The sequence below is a fragment of the Berghia stephanieae genome, chromosome 6, assembly GCF_034508935.2.
Source record: "Berghia stephanieae isolate SIO BIC M18660-M18661 chromosome 6, UCSD_Bste_1.3, whole genome shotgun sequence".
Lineage (NCBI taxonomy): Eukaryota > Metazoa > Mollusca > Gastropoda > Nudibranchia > Aeolidiidae > Berghia > Berghia stephanieae.
In genome coordinates this window covers 64,512,543-64,528,499 of record NC_088365.1, presented here as the reverse complement: position 1 = coordinate 64,528,499, position 15,957 = coordinate 64,512,543, and the positions used below count along the sequence as shown (strand labels likewise).

At 35.4% G+C, this 15,957-nt stretch overlaps 1 protein-coding gene across 1 annotated transcript; it reads right to left on the bottom strand.

Moving 5' to 3' along the window:
• Positions 1 to 1,793: 1,793 nt before the first annotated feature.
• LOC144975448 (protein cereblon-like) lies at positions 1,794 to 15,547 on the bottom strand. Its single transcript, XM_078919523.1, has 8 exons — positions 15,372 to 15,547; positions 9,520 to 9,677; positions 8,200 to 8,402; positions 7,401 to 7,559; positions 6,393 to 6,648; positions 5,749 to 5,937; positions 4,218 to 4,414; positions 1,794 to 3,418 (listed from the first exon to the last, which is right to left on the bottom strand). The coding sequence occupies exons 1-8, from the start codon at positions 15,466 to 15,468 to the stop codon at positions 3,232 to 3,234; spliced, it is 1,446 nt and encodes a 481-aa protein (XP_078775649.1). The 5' UTR covers positions 15,469 to 15,547; the 3' UTR covers positions 1,794 to 3,231.
• Between the last annotated feature and the right edge of the window lie 410 nt (positions 15,548 to 15,957).

Sequence of the window (15,957 nt, the reverse complement as noted above, 5' to 3'; positions counted from 1 at the left end):
TAATGCGCCTCCTCAATAACAATTTTGTAATCGTTTCACTTTTATTATTTTACAAACATTACGTTTGCTGTCAAATGGAATAAGCATGTGAGTTAGCTTTTATATTATTATTCATTACCAAAGATTGGTGTAACTACGTTGATCCACAAACCTACCAATAAAAATTACAGAATAAAAGTGCACTTGAAGTGAAACAGGAAAGATGCATCTGTTTTAGCCAATGGCCAGGATTATCCAAGGGGTTTTATGGTTCCTGCAACACATTTAGGTCTTTTTGGGGTCAGTAAAAAGAAAGAAGGTGAGATAGTATAAAAAATACTTGATTTACAATTAAAAGCACAAGAGAAAAAGAACAGCAAAGGGGAATGGTTGAAACAGGGAACAGAAGTCGATTCCAAGAGCAAACTATCAATGTGCTTAGTTTGAGGTCACCTCAGGACACAGGTCCATGATCCCACCAAAAGGATATACTCAAATTGTTATAAAAAATAATATTCAAAACAAAACTAAACAACAACAAAAATCAATGAAACAGAACATAACAGAGAGATGATTTACAAGGAAAAAATAATCTCCCAAAACGAATACTTTACATTTGACTGTTTACCTCCCAAACAAGGACTCTAGCAGGGGCCAGGACAAAACTAAGTAATCCCATTCCAAAACAAAGACTGTCGGCAACCAGGAAAATAGATAAAGGGGGATAGAAGACACAGCAAGTGCCTTCCTACCCACTATGGACGGCAAAACTATCATTTTAATGTGAAATAGAGAAAAAAATAGACAAATAATTGTATACTACGATAATATCAATGATAATTTAATTTCACTCCAAGTGCCCAGGTGATAAATTTTCAACGCCTTGCATCGTAGTATTACAGTACATTAGCATCAAACTGATGCATTTGAAAGCACATAGGGCATTCATAGTTTTATAGTCAAAGAGTATCACAAATTTCAGAGCATGAACATGACAGTAAACTAGAGAGCCGATACAGATTACAAAAAATGGTGATTTAGACCATTTAGGTTGTTTCTCTTGAAATTTGGTTACAACAGTGACAGTTCCACAGTAATTGGTTATAGTTTAGATTAGTAAATAATCCCGGACCAGTTTTCTTTGAAGTGTTCAATTCAAAAGATACATCATATGGTTCAGCATAAATACTAATTCCTCCAATGAAAGCATGAAAAATATTGTCAATAACAACAAATCTACATACAATATAATATAAACAATAAGTAATGGGCAAAAATGAATATGGTACGTTTCCGGCTCAAAACCATTATTCCAAAAAGTAGAAATAAATCTCAATCTTTATATTATGCAGCCATGGAGATTTCACTATGTCTTGCTAGTTTAGGCGTGTGAATGAGTAAATGTTATGCCATTATTTAAATAAATTAAATAGATAAAATTAGGTACTTTTAATAAAATGCCAAAATGTCAAACACAATTTTTCCATGCCAAACTGCTTCAACATCGTGCCACCAAGATTAAGGATTTTGGCATTTAAAACACCTAATTGGCAAACCCGCCTCAGAGTGCTGGAAATTGTTGATAACCTACAATAACCAAAAACCCTTGCACCTCTACAAACGCTTATAGCAACTTCTGATTAAGCTCTGGATGTTATGATTTATTTTAAACAAATGAATAAAAAAAATAACTATCATCCACAATATTTAAACCCTGAATCAACTTCAGGAACCAAACTTTTTGGTATTTCCAAGTATTTTTCATCCACCAAAATTCACTGAAAGTATTCTTACTGGTTATTAGCTCATATTAATTTTTTTCACTTTTTTTTTTTTTTTTAGAAAGAAGTTTAACGAAGAAATGGCAGAGAAAGAAAAGCTTGACAAAATTAAGAGTCGTCATTCAGAGCCATTGGGCCCGTGGAGCTGGAGTTTAATTCCGGTTTCTATAACGTGAAACGGACAATTGCAACTCTTTTGATAACACTCTGGTCTTTTGAAAAAGTACTCTCTGCCAAATCTACACACTCACTTCATCAGTGGGGACTGGCTTTCCACCTGTCCAACATGTACCCGTTGTGGTCAAGAACCAGAAACTGCAGAGCATCTAGTTAAACTGTGCGTTGTGACAAAGCTTCCAGGCGGGTTTGCGATGGTACACGATTGCAGTGATGAGTTTACGTCCTGGATAGATCATCATAACATAGTAGTGTGAGAACCACTAAAAGCTGCTGCCAAATCTAACAGCCCAAGCTGGACAGGGGGATCAGAAAAAAATCTCAACTTCACCATGGATTGATTTCAGTCCCTTGCTGTGTGAAGTGAGTGGTCTGTCTACACATGGAACGATTGGGATCTCCGAATGAAGAGTAGAGAGCAGCCATTAACTAAATATCCTGAAAACAATTGTTTTTTCAAAAACTTGTACCTATCTCTACGTTACAAGAAAATCAATAGATGCAAACTAGACGTTTACAAACAATAACCGGGCAATTATGATAAGTGATATATTTACATTTATTTACAGTTGAAGCAGTGTTGAGAATGAATTTCTAAGAAATCAAAATTATTCCCAATAATTCATTTGGTCATATTTTGATAGAAGCCTTAACAATTTCACCAAGACAACATTAACAGTTGTGTGAGTGTGAGTCATGTTCCAACCAACCAACTTTTCAGAGAATTATTGGAAACAAATTGGGGCAAATCTTGGGGTTTAGATTTAAATGAAGATGTGATAGGATGATTGATGACATGATGATAATGATGATAACGGTGATGATGATGATGATGATGATGATAGTGGTGGTAGTTGTGAAGATATGATGATGATGATGATGATAGTGATGATGATGGTGGTTGAAGATGATGATGATTTTCTTAAATTATAAAATGCAATAAAATCATGAAAATAACATTAATTTATGGAAATAGGGAATATGAAACATTCAATAATCCTTCGTCAATTTTTTCTTTTTCATATTAAAAAAAAAAATGTAGTTTGATCATCAATCTTGAGGGTTCAACGTAACAAAAGAGAGAAGAAGAAGAAGAAGAAGAAGAAGAAGAAGAAGAAGAACAACAACAACAACAACAAACAACCATCAGGACTTTCCTGATAAAATTTGGGAAATGAGCCGGTCTGTATGCTTCATTGAAACCAAGATTGCAAACTCGTCGCTGCTTTTTTTGGTGAAAATTGTAAGTGACCGCTAAAAATAAAAACCCTGCCAGTTAACGGGTTAAAACTGTTTACATGATGTAAATCGGGTGGGTGTGCTCTCCATCTTCTGCCTCTGCTGATGTTGAAAACAACGTTTCGATGGAAGAACGGCACAGGCCCCAGAACTTCTTCGGGGCTAGGTGAGATTTGACGGCGGTGAACTTCCAGCCCATGTGAGAATGGCAATGTTTGCACTGCACAATAGTCCAGGCATACCTAAAGGAACAAAAAAAAAGAAGAAAATAATGATATACTCCATTAATCTTTTCATCCCTTTCCATAGCGTATACTCATAATACGTCAATCATTTTGTGCGATTTACTATAAGATGAAATGAACAAAAATGAATATAAATAGCTTTAAAAAAGAACGATAGACCAAAAACGGAATATTTCAGACTCAAAGGTCTTCGTCAGCCAGTTTTCATTAGTGTCAGAATTTCTCACGTTGTTAGGGAGGGAATTCCATATCCTTATTGCACTTAGAAAATAGGGCCGAATGTGTGCATTCACTCGGGGGGTGGGGTAGCCGATAGAAGTGCTCCTTTCCTGGGTTTTGTTAGTGATCTTTGATTAGGAAGGCTAATTGTCCTAGTATACCCTAAAAAAAGATCTTTCAGTTTATGCTTGCTCCTTCTCTCTTTCAATGTTATGTTATCCAGTTTTGTTTTTTTTATTTTAAAAAATTGAGCTTTTATATAGCACAATATCCACTAAACGTGCTCAAAGTGCTTTACAAGGGTTCCCTGGCCAACAACAACACTTAACATGTAGGACGGGACATGACAACTGTTAGGCGATACTATAATTTTTTCGGACAGTGACAACGCTGTTAATGGCCAGGTACTCATTTTACACCTGAGTAAGGTGAGAGAATGTGAGTAAAGAGCCTTTTCCAAGGACTCAAACTATGTCCAGAGCGAGGCTCGAACCCAGGACCTTCCTATCCAAAAGCGAGTGTCATACCACAAGACCACATAGCCCCATAATATAAAATGGCGATTGTCATTTCATACCCTGGAAACCAGCTGTGTTCTGTTGATGGTCGACCGATATGTGTGAGATTCTTGGTTGCGTGGACTGTAAACATTTCATGTACGTAACCCCCAGGATTGACATAGGCACCCACTGGTCCTTCTTCTGTCATACTGAAGACTTCCCTCTTACTGGAGATTTCTTGCTCACAAACATTACAGCGTAACGTAACACCAGTCTTGGAAATGAAATGAAAACAAAGATTGAATTAATTTTTTTCTTTTGTCTTTAATAATGTTTATCATGTCTAATAATAATAATAATAATAATAATAATAATAATAATAATAATAATAATAATAATAATAATAATAATAATAATAATAACAATAATAATAATAATAATAATAATAATAATAATAATAATAATAATAATAATAATAATAATAATAATAATAATAATAATAATACAGGATAGCTCACTTACAACGACCTTGGCTATAACAGGAAGTTTTTAAAAACCCCGTTCTACAGCCTATACAATTCATATAAATTATGCATGGCTAAACTGGGTAATATTTCTTGGAACACGGCTACAACAGAGGTGTGGGTTGTAAGGTTAGTACCCAGTTGAAAAAAACAAATTTTTCAAGAAGAAAAGAGAAAAGCACTCATGGCACACATAACTGAGATGGGGTGGGGAGGGCGAATAGCAGTTATTGTGTGCATTATCTGCATTTCTTTGCGCTTTTTCTGTCATTGAATGCGTTGGAATTTTGTTGTATGTCTAGTCTTTCTGGTGAAAAGGCTGTCATTTTGTATCACTGAATCAATTTGGGTGAGAATAAAAAAATCCAGAGCATCAGTAAGAAGTGTGATAATATTTTAAGAGGTATTTAAGGCAAACTTTAGAATAAATTGCATGAAGTTCCCCACTACAATCTTTTACATCCATTAAAACACACGAAATGGTTAAACCAAACCAATTATCAACTCATTCATTTCTAGCCCTCAATCTTATCTCCCTACTGTCCCCTCTCCCTAGAGACATTTGGTACTTTTCAAAATTGAAAAAAGAAATTTACTCATTTGCTCAATCTAATTGAAATTTGGTACGTGGATAGTTTTATTCAACTACCACTACCATGTGATGATTAGAAAATAGAAGCTTTAATAATATACGTACATTTTGTCCCAGAAAATGAAATATGAAAATATTGAACAATGGGCTAAAAGTAGTCACAGGCAAGCACCAAGACAGTTTGGTGTTAAAGTTGAGTGAGTTAAGCGATATCCATTTAGACGTCCTTCACAGCCATGAGGCCCAGGGAGCCAGAGTTTATCCCGGTCCTATTGCATGAAACAGACAATAGCAATTGCATGATACCCTTAATATGGGATGCTACTTTCCACCAGATCAAACAGACCCAGCTACCCAATCACTGCTGGGAATCATGAAAAAAAACAACTCGACTTCACCCGGGATCAATCTCAGTCCCTTTGCGTGTGAAGTGAGTATTCTACCAACTGAATTATCGGAACCCCTGAAATATCAATTTAGTACATGAAATACCTTTTGGATGACACTGAGTCCAAATCGCAGCCTCTGGACCACCGAATCTAATGATAAAATAAACAGACGTGTATTGTCATCGACTGGCAGATTGTGGGCCACCCAGTAAGAGAGAGGGATTGGGTCTTTAGGGAGAGAAACGCCTTTCCAACTCTCCAGCTCTAGCTTTATCTGAGAACACAGCCATTCCTGAAAGATGGTGTATCGGAAATGAAATCATGTCAATCATATCAGTGTGGTTGATGTGAAAAAAAAGAAGCAGCAACATCAAAGAAAAAAGAAAAAAAATGCTCAAACAAATAAAACAAAAAAATGATAAATAAATCTTTAATCCATTCTCAAGAAAAAATTTTCTTTCAGGTTTTATTTTTAGACTCAGATGAGGTAGGTTGATTTTTTTTCTTGTCTTTTTCTGTCTGCTTTATCTGGGACTGTTTCATACACAACTTTTACAGATCTTTATCTTACATAAACAAGTGCCTGCACTTAAATTTGTAACTTTAAGAATACCCAGTTTTCTAATTTTAGGCAAAGGCCAGTTTTTCCACCAATAACACATCATCTATGTAAAACTATCCAATGGAAACTGTCTTTATGTCAAAAATATGACCAAATCAAAAGAAATTATTCCCTCTCCTACCTACCACGTCATATAAACGATAAACCCAAGATGGCCAAGAAGTGGAGAAGGATAAGAAATTTTTGACTGGATTTCTGTGCTGTCTAAAATCAACGGAGGCTAGAACTTGTCCCTGTTTCCCGACAGCTGTTTTGATCATGTCCTCTGGGTCCTCCGAGGATGGGTTTACCAGAAACCGTGACAAGGAAGGAAGTCTGACACCATCTAGTGCACCAGACACTGTCATTTCAGGTAAGATTTTCACTGAAGCTTTCAGACCCCTGGAATAGAAATATTCAATACTAAGCTACTTGGAGTTGTGGACTGAAAAAGAGAGTGTTGAACAAAAATGAGTATGAAAGGTCTAAAAATGAGAAGGTATACTGAAAACAAAACGTTTCGGGCTCAACGACCTTCTCTGGCTAAAAATGAATTTACTAATCGTTTTAGTTGTTGGCTGACAAGAGGCTTTGAAATATTTCTATGTTAAATGTCTTCTTCCATTTTGAAGCTTTTTTATATTCATTATAGTTCAACACTGTAATGATTAATTTTCATTTGTCTTCTAATTTCTTTATGTTAAAAACAATTCACCTGCCATGTGGTCTAGTGGTATGACACTCGTTTCTGGATCAGAAGGTCCTGGGTTCGAGCCTTGCTCGGTGCATAGTTGAGTCCTTGGAAAAGGCTCATTACTCACATTCTCTCACTGTACTCAGTTGTTAGAGCACTTGCTTCACAAGCAGAGGGACAGAAATCGATCTCAGGTGCAGTCGAGATTTTATTGCTGACCCCCTGTTTACCCAGTAGTGATTTGCAATAGACTAGCATCCTATCCAAAGGGTAAGAAGCAACTGCTATTGTCTGTTTCACAATATAGAAACTGGGATAAGCTCTGGCTCCATGAGCAAAATGGCTCAGAGGGAATACTTTTTTTTTTGGTAAGGCGAGGGATAAAGGAAAAATACACAGAAGCTGTTAATTATAAATGGCCGAACGAATTCAATTTGAATGAGTCTAGTATTGGGATTACCCAGCAATGTCTCGGATCAAAGAATCCATAACTTTGAATCTCTGCCTTCCCATGGCTTTGGCTCGGAGGATCGACAGAGATGAATCCGACTCGTCCTTCATACAAAAGATTTCAGCAGTGCAACCGATATCCGACACATTCCCTCCACTCTCTGTATGTCTAAAGGAGTAAATAGAGGAAAGAGATTGCCATTACTTTTTTGGGTGTTTTATTTTTTGCAAATCATATTTATATCTTATCAATCTACTAATCATTGGTCATAAATTCTACTTCATAAAATTATCTCCTCCTTTAAAAAAAATGTTTAAGAGGGAAGGAGGGGAGAGAAGGTGGAGGAGTTGAAAGAATTGTCAATACAATTAATGTCAGATATGCTTCATATTCATCTTACTTCATATTTAAAAAATTTTTATGTCAAAAATAAATTAAGCATTTCATTTCTGTATTTCTTTTCTAAACTAAAATCAATGAAAAATAAATAAATAAATAATTTTTTTTTAATTTTAAAAAGAAATTTGTGAGAAATTTTTGAGATTTGCAATTATATAAGTTATTTCAAGGAAATTTTTATAATTTGTTACAATAATGATAGAAAAATACCAAAACATAATATAATATACTTCTTCACATTCCAATTTAGTAGTTATAAATATCAGGAAAAGAAGTATGATTTTGAAGAAATTATGTTCCAAACTTTCCAACCAATTCTATGCTTACTGTGACACGTACAATTTCAAACTCTATATACAGAAAGCTATAAAGAAAATGTCATGCTTCAGAACATTTATGATGTCCTTACGTGAGGTTGAGGACACCGAATGTTTTGTCCGTCTCTGCAGCCCGTCGCACCATGGCGACGTTGTTGAATCTGTTCAAATACAGGGGGATGACTTGACCTGGTACCAATACAACGTTTGGCAACAACAAAATGGGCAAGGAGATGATGCTGTTTTCATCTAGTATGGTCCGACCTCTCAACTCATCCATGTCGTTTCCTAAATACTTCACAAATAAAAATGAATAAATAAATAAATAAATAAATAAATAAAAACATAAATGAATAAAAAAATAAAAACATAAATGAATAAATAAATAAAAACATAAATAAATAAATAAATAAATAAGTTTATAGAACTCGAATCTCAACCTAACGTGTTCAATGGCGCTTTATAAGACAGAGGTGACATGAGAATTTTAAGAAAACAAATTGTTACAATTTTAATAAAATTAAATATACAAAATTCTAGATGATCTATCCATACCAACGGAATATGAAGAATGTGATTTTGAAATTTTAAGGAAAAGATAACTAAAATATTCTGTCTTCAGATTAGGCTCGAAGCACTCAATAGTATGAGGGCTTCTGGTAAAGACTGAGAGAGAGAATTCCAGATTGGTGGTGCCACAAAGTAAAATATATCATATAACTTGCTTCAGGGTTGCCAAATCAGAAGGCAAAAATTTACTGAACTTTTACACAAACACATTGATCGACGCATGTTTGAGCGCTGAACTCCAGTAAAAAGACATTATGTTTTTCCTTTTCTTCCGTTTAGCAGGTGAATGGAATATATAATGAGGTTTTATAACATACGTAATTCTGTAAATAAATGGAAAATTGTTAACCCTGTTGCTTGATTTTTTTTAATGAAACAAAAAGTGCAAAATGAGAAAAGAGATTGAAATTATAATTTGTTAACTGTAAGAAGACTTGAATGCAATCCTGTAATATTGTAAGTTATAAATATCAAAACAATATACAGTCATGTCTCTCCAACCCGAATGTCTCCATTATCTGGACAGATTTGCGGAGACACGATTTTTTTTCTTCTTCTTTATTTGTAAACTTTAGGGACTTATTCCAATATCTGGATGTCTCTGTAATCGGGACGAAATGCTGGGAACGGTGGTGTGTGGATTTGAGAGATGTGACTGTAAACTTAAATACTCATATGCAATGATAATATACACCTTTTACATACCGTAGATTATTTCAAGAGATAATTTAAGGATTATCATTATAGTGTAGCCAGTCAAATATTTCCATTAAAAAAATTTTATTTCACAAAACCATATTCAATTAGATTTGAGTATTACTATCGATATACATTAAACTCACAGAGTGTGTCGCTGGCAAACTTTTATCAAAATTGACAATCACTTGACTCTTTTCACCATCAGTGGAGTTCCCGGTCTGTGTTTTCTTTTTCTCTTTGTCTTTATTCTTCCTATTTCCTTCTTCATTCGCATCTCCATCGTCACCACTAAATTCTTCACCTGAAATATTTGTGAAATGAATGAATATATAACAGCTTTAAACATTACTTTTTTACAAAAACATATTTTTAAGTTTAAGTCTCTGTCAATAAGCACATTTATTTTATCATAGGTCAGGGATGCCACCAGGCAAATTTAAAAAAGCCTGAAAATTTGCACGGACGAGATACAAATCAACGTCAAGGGCTTTGTAGGGATTTGAAAAATGTCAAATTTGGAATATTGTTTCAGTATTTATTATTTCAATTGAGAGCAAATAACACACAAAAGAAAGGAGAGTTAACAGTTTTCAAATTGATAAAATAAGGTGCTGAAAACAAAATATAGACAAATCAATATCAATAGCTATCAGGGGTGAGAATGACTGGTCACATAAAAGGAGAAAATTTTTCATTGTGAAGATCATGACCCACCCATGCAACCATAACCTATAAATTTGAACTTTACTCAAATTCACTGAGATGCGATCCAAAATTTGTCTCGCAGCAATTTCTGACACGACTCGGAGAATTTCAAAAGTTGAAAGTGTAATTACATTTGGTGGTTGTAGTAGGGATGATGTGGTAGTGGTTATAGTAGTACTGGTCGTATGGATGATTGTGTGGTGGTGGTTGTAGTAGCTGTGATAGGAATGATGATGTAGTGGTAGTTGTAGTAGTAGTGGTGGTAGGGATGATGTGGTGTTATTTGTAGTAGTAGTGGTGCTAGGGATGATGGTGTGGTGGTGGTTGTAGTAGTGGTAGTAGGGTTGATGATGTGGTGGTGATTGTAGTAGTAGTAGTAGAAGTAGTGGTCTTAGAGAAGATGATGTGATGGTGGTTGTAGTAGTAGTGGTGGTAGGGATGATGATGTGGTGGTAGTTGTAGTAGTGGTGGTCTTTTAGAGATAATTGTGTGGTGTTGGTTGTAATAGTTGTGGTAGGAATGATGATGTGGTGGTAGTTGTAGTAGTACTGGTGGTAGGGATGATGTGGTGTTATTTGTAGTAGTAGTGATGGTAAGGATGATGATGTGGTGGTGGTTGTAATAGTAGTGGTGGTAGAGATGATGTACTGGTTTTGGTGAGTGTTTTTTATTCAGTGATAATAATAGCAATTTGTCAAAAAGGAAGATAATGTCTCCGTCTATCGGTCAAACGCAAGCAAAGTGTAAAAATAACAGGAACATAGTTTTGTATTGGTATTATGTAATATATTACTATTACTACAATAAATCCATTCTTATCATTAAACATAAATTTACTTTATGTAAACATTTAATGAATTGTCCTTTCCACATGTTAAAGGCCTACAATGTCATTCAAATAAAAGGCCAGAAAGCGTTGTTTTGTTTTGATTTTTACTTTATAAAGCAGGCTACAATATCTTTTATTTTTTACCGAAACCTAGTGGTTATTCAGCTTATAAATACAACCCAAGAATCTCACAAATTTAAAGCCATAGTCAAAAGGTAAAAAGAAAGAAGAATAAACTAAGCCAATCACCATTGCTTTATTCCAGGCTATTGTATTATCTCTGAATAACCAGATGATTTAATGGATGGTTGAGAAAGAAATAAAGAGAGAGAGAGAGAGAGAGAGAGAGGAGAGAGAGAGAGAGAGAGAGAGGGAGAGAGAGAGAGAGAGAGGAGAGAGAGAGAGGGGGGGGGGGGCGGGAGACTTCTCTGCCAGAATAATTTATGAATTGATCTTAGTTCTATATCCAAAAAAAAAAAAGAAAAAAAGAAGAAAGAGAATGAGAAAAAAAGGAAAGGGAAAGAGGAAAGAGAGAGAGAGAGAGAGAGGAGAGAGAGAGGAGAGAGAGAGAGAGAGAGAGAGGAGGAGAGAGGAGAGAGAGAGAGGGGGGGGGGGCGGGAGACTTCTCTGCCAGAATAATTTATGAATTGATCTTAGTTCTATATCAAAAAAAAAAAAAAAAAAGAAGAAAAGAGAAATGGAAAAAAAAAAGGCAAAGGGAAAGAGGAAAAGAGAGAGAGAGGGGAGAGAGAGAGAGAGAGAGAGAGAGAGAGAGAGAGAGAGAGAGAGAGAGAGAGAGAGAGAGATGTGTCCCTCCCCTTCCCCTTCAACCATCAACTAGCTAATCAAAGAACACCACTGGTCGTCTGTGTCAATTGTGACATCTGGTGCCATTCAGTCTGGCCCGACGTCATAAAAACGGGACCGTCACTAAATTTCACGAGACTATTGCACAGGTGTCAAAATATGACATAAGACATAGTGGTGATTTTGTGGTTTTGAGGGAAATGTTTGACACGGCAAATTCAGCGGAAAATTTCTGAGAAATTCTCAAAATCACTGTTTATTTATTTTTAAAAAAAATTTTTAAAGGAGGAATTGTGATGGGGATGGGCGGAGATAAACTACCATTTAGGTGCCCAAATATTCGACTGGCGGTGACAGCCCAAATTATTCACCCGGCAAAAAAGTTCCGGCTCAAATCTTGATCGCGATTTTTTTCTTCGTCTTTAAAAAAAAAATTGTTTTTTTTGAAGTGACGACGGACAAAAACCGGAGGTTCCGGATTAAAACCGGCTGGTGGTAAAAAAAACCGGATTTCCGGCTAAAACCGGAAAAGTGGCATCCCTGCATAGGTGTTTTTTGTTTTTTTTTCCTTCTTTTGAGCAATAACTGAAAGTGAGTGTGTGTGTGTGTGTGTGTGTGTGTGTGTTTGTGTGTGTGTGTGTGTGTGTGTGTGTGCATGTGCTGTTAGTGATATTTTAGATTGTCATTCTTGTAACTGTGAAGCGCATAGAGCATGACCTAGTCATGGTTATGCGCTATACAAGTGCTATATTATTATTATTATTATTATTATTATTATTATTATTATTATTATTATTATTGTTATTATTATTATTATTATTATTATTGTTATTATTATTATTATTATTATTATTATTATTATTATTATTATTATTATTATTATTATTATTATTATTATTATTATTATATGCGTTTTATAAATAAAATAGTTGTTGAATATATTATTATTATTAGCATTGCTGTTGATGAAGATGATGATGATGATGATGATGATAATGATAATAATAATAATAATAATAATAATAATAATAATAATAATAATAATCTCTCTCTCTCTCTCTCTCTCTCTCTCTCTCTCTCTCTCTCTCTCTCTCTCTCTCTTAATTGCTCACATCTCAGTACTTCTCCAAATAATAGTTTATCACACCACATCATACTCATTACAAGCACCACCGCATCCTCACCGTCACTACTACCACAACCACAACCAACACACCATCACCATTACCACCATTGCTATAAACACCATCTTTTCATCATTATCACTTCGACCACTAATATGACCACCACCACATCACCAACCATCACCTCTACCAATGCCACATATATATTACTGCCACTTCTACAGCCCCCATCATGAATAAACTACTACAACCACAACCACCACATCATCATCATTGCTATCACAACCACATCTACCACCGAAGAGTTATCAATATACTACAATCACCAACACCATCACAACCTCATCATCATCAACATTACTACAACCACAACCACAACCACCACATCATCATCATTGCTATCACAACCACATCTACCACCGAAGAGTTATCAATATACTACAATCACCAACACCATCACAACCTCATCATCATCAACATTACTACAACCACAACCACAACCACCATCTTTACTACCACAACTATAAACGGCTATGTGGTCTTGTGGTATGTCACTCGCTTTCGGATTGGAAGGTCCTGGATTCGATCCTCGAGCAAAGCTGAGTACTTGGAAACGGCTCTTTACTCACATTCTCTTACCGTGCTCAGGTTTAAAATGAGTACCTGGCCGCTAACAGTGTTGTCTCTGTTGGAAAAAAAATTGTAATATCGCCTACCAGATGTCATGTCTGTTCTACATGTTATGTGTTGCTGTTGATCGGGGCCCTTTGTAAAGCGCTTTGAGCACGTTTAGTGGATATTGCTCTATATAAAAGCTCTACTTTTTTAATTTGTTTTTTTTTTAAACCACTACAAACAAAAAAAACTTAATTACCTCAACTACATAACCAACATCATCATCACATCATCATCACCAATCCCAACTACACAAGCAAACACAATCATCATTGTCATCACCATCATCATCATCATCAAATACACTACCACGACCACAACCATCAACATATCCTTCTTCTTACTTTTAAATCTGTAATTTCAATTTTGAAGATTTCACAGACCACAGTATTTTTCTTTATTGGAGACGTGAGACTATTCCACTGTCTCAATGTCGATGGTATGAACGAGTACAAGTGGGTATCCACTCTTGAGTGGGGAAGAATAAACTTGGATGGCTTGGATTTTTAAAATATCACTAAGCTTTAGCTTGGTCGTTTAGACCTTTTCAAAATTTTATCACTTTGTCATGCTTTCTTCTCAGTTGTAGCGGTTCAAGATCTAATTCAGTTTCGTCTCGTTTATCTGTGTTGTTTTGATTTATATATTTCACTGATCTGTTTTGAATTCTTTCAATTTCTTGGATTTCTGATTTGTGACGGGGGACCCATACAGAGCTACTATATTCTTGTGTGCTTTGCAGCACTTTAATTTTATTTCCCTTCTACTGTCGTATAAATTTCTTCTGAGGAAGCCTAAAGTAGAGTTTGCTTGTTTCATATGTTTGTAACATGACCTTTCCAATTTAGTTTGTTAGTTATTGTCACTCCAAGATATTTCGCCTTGCTCATTTCTTCTAGTGCAGTGTTCTGTATTGTTGTATGATTTATCTGTTTCTTGTGAATTTTACAACCTGGCACTTCTGAGGATGGAATTCCATGCTAAAGCTATCTAGATCGGCTTGAACTTGAAGAATTTCTGTGTCATGTTTAGTTCTTAATGTCCGATATAGAAAGCTGTCATCTCCAAACAATCTCAGTTGGGTTCCTGGTGTGAGTCTTTCTTCCATATCATTGATGTAGATTAAGAATAGTAGGGGGGGGGGGGGGGAGAACAGTGCCCTGAGGAACACCAGACACCAATTGGGTGGACTCTGATGACGCAATATCCACGACAACTACCTGTCTTTGATTGGTCAAGAAGGGCATAATCCATTGGAATGTTTTGATTTGTTTTCAACATGTCCATAATTAGGTACTTTGGTAAACGTCCATTCAGTGCAAAGCTGTATACACCGCATCTATGAAATTCGTTCCAGCAAAATCCTTCCTCAAATCTTAGCGGCCATTTTAGAGCAGTTTTGAAATCCAAACGGTGGTTACAACCAGAAACGCAACAATTTTCAGGTCACAAAGTCCGTCAGTAAATAACAAAGGCAAATAGAAGACCATTTTCAGCCTTTAAACTAACGTAACTTTTCTTCTGCTTCTGATTTTCACAATTTTGGTATCATTAGTAGTGACATTAGAATCGTGTTGAAAAGCACTTTAAATTTAAATACTTTAAATGAGCCTTGAGCTCAATCCAATTTGAATTTTTTACCAAAGTATCTATACCATAATCTCAGTGCTAATGTATGATGGTGGACTTTGTCAAAAGCTTTGTATAATAGAATTCATGAGAATATGGGAGAGGAAGAAAGTCAAAGAAAGTAAGAGAGAGAGAGAGAGAGAGAGAGAGAGAGAGAGAGAGAGAGAGAGAGAGAGAGAGAGAGAGAGAGAGAGAGAGAGAGAGACATTGTACCAGGTAAAATTACCTGAATCGGAATTGTTTGAGGAAGAGTCATCACTATCCTCGTCCTGATTATAGTTGACTCCAATCAAAGGTAGCAGATCATCAACAGGATCAGCCATGATTGTTTGTTTGTATTTCTTGTGTTGAAAATCAATTTTGGTTCACTCCCTTTGGACATATAGGTCAAAGGGCAAAGAGGAAGATTCCATGTGACTTGTTTAAACCAATGAAATTGTCTGTCGTGTACTTCCTTTTTATTTCGTCGTAAATCAGGGTTGCCAGTTTGGCATTTTAAATGCCAGATTCCAAAAATCTGGCATTTTTGAAAACCGTTTGGCATTAGAAAAATCATTTGGCATTTGGCATTTTCATTTGGCATTTTCTTTTCTTGTATATTACACTTCAAATGACACCTTTTCTTAATTAAGTTTCATAAGAAACACGAAACAGTAAGTTTTCTTAATTGTCAATAATTATTTAACTGTTTACGTATTTACCTTTCATGTTAATGTATTTCTTTTTCATTCTTAAAATCCAACCGTGGTGTAGTGGTTTACCACTCCACTTAGTAGTCAGTAGGTAAAAAATTACCCCAACAGGAAATTTAG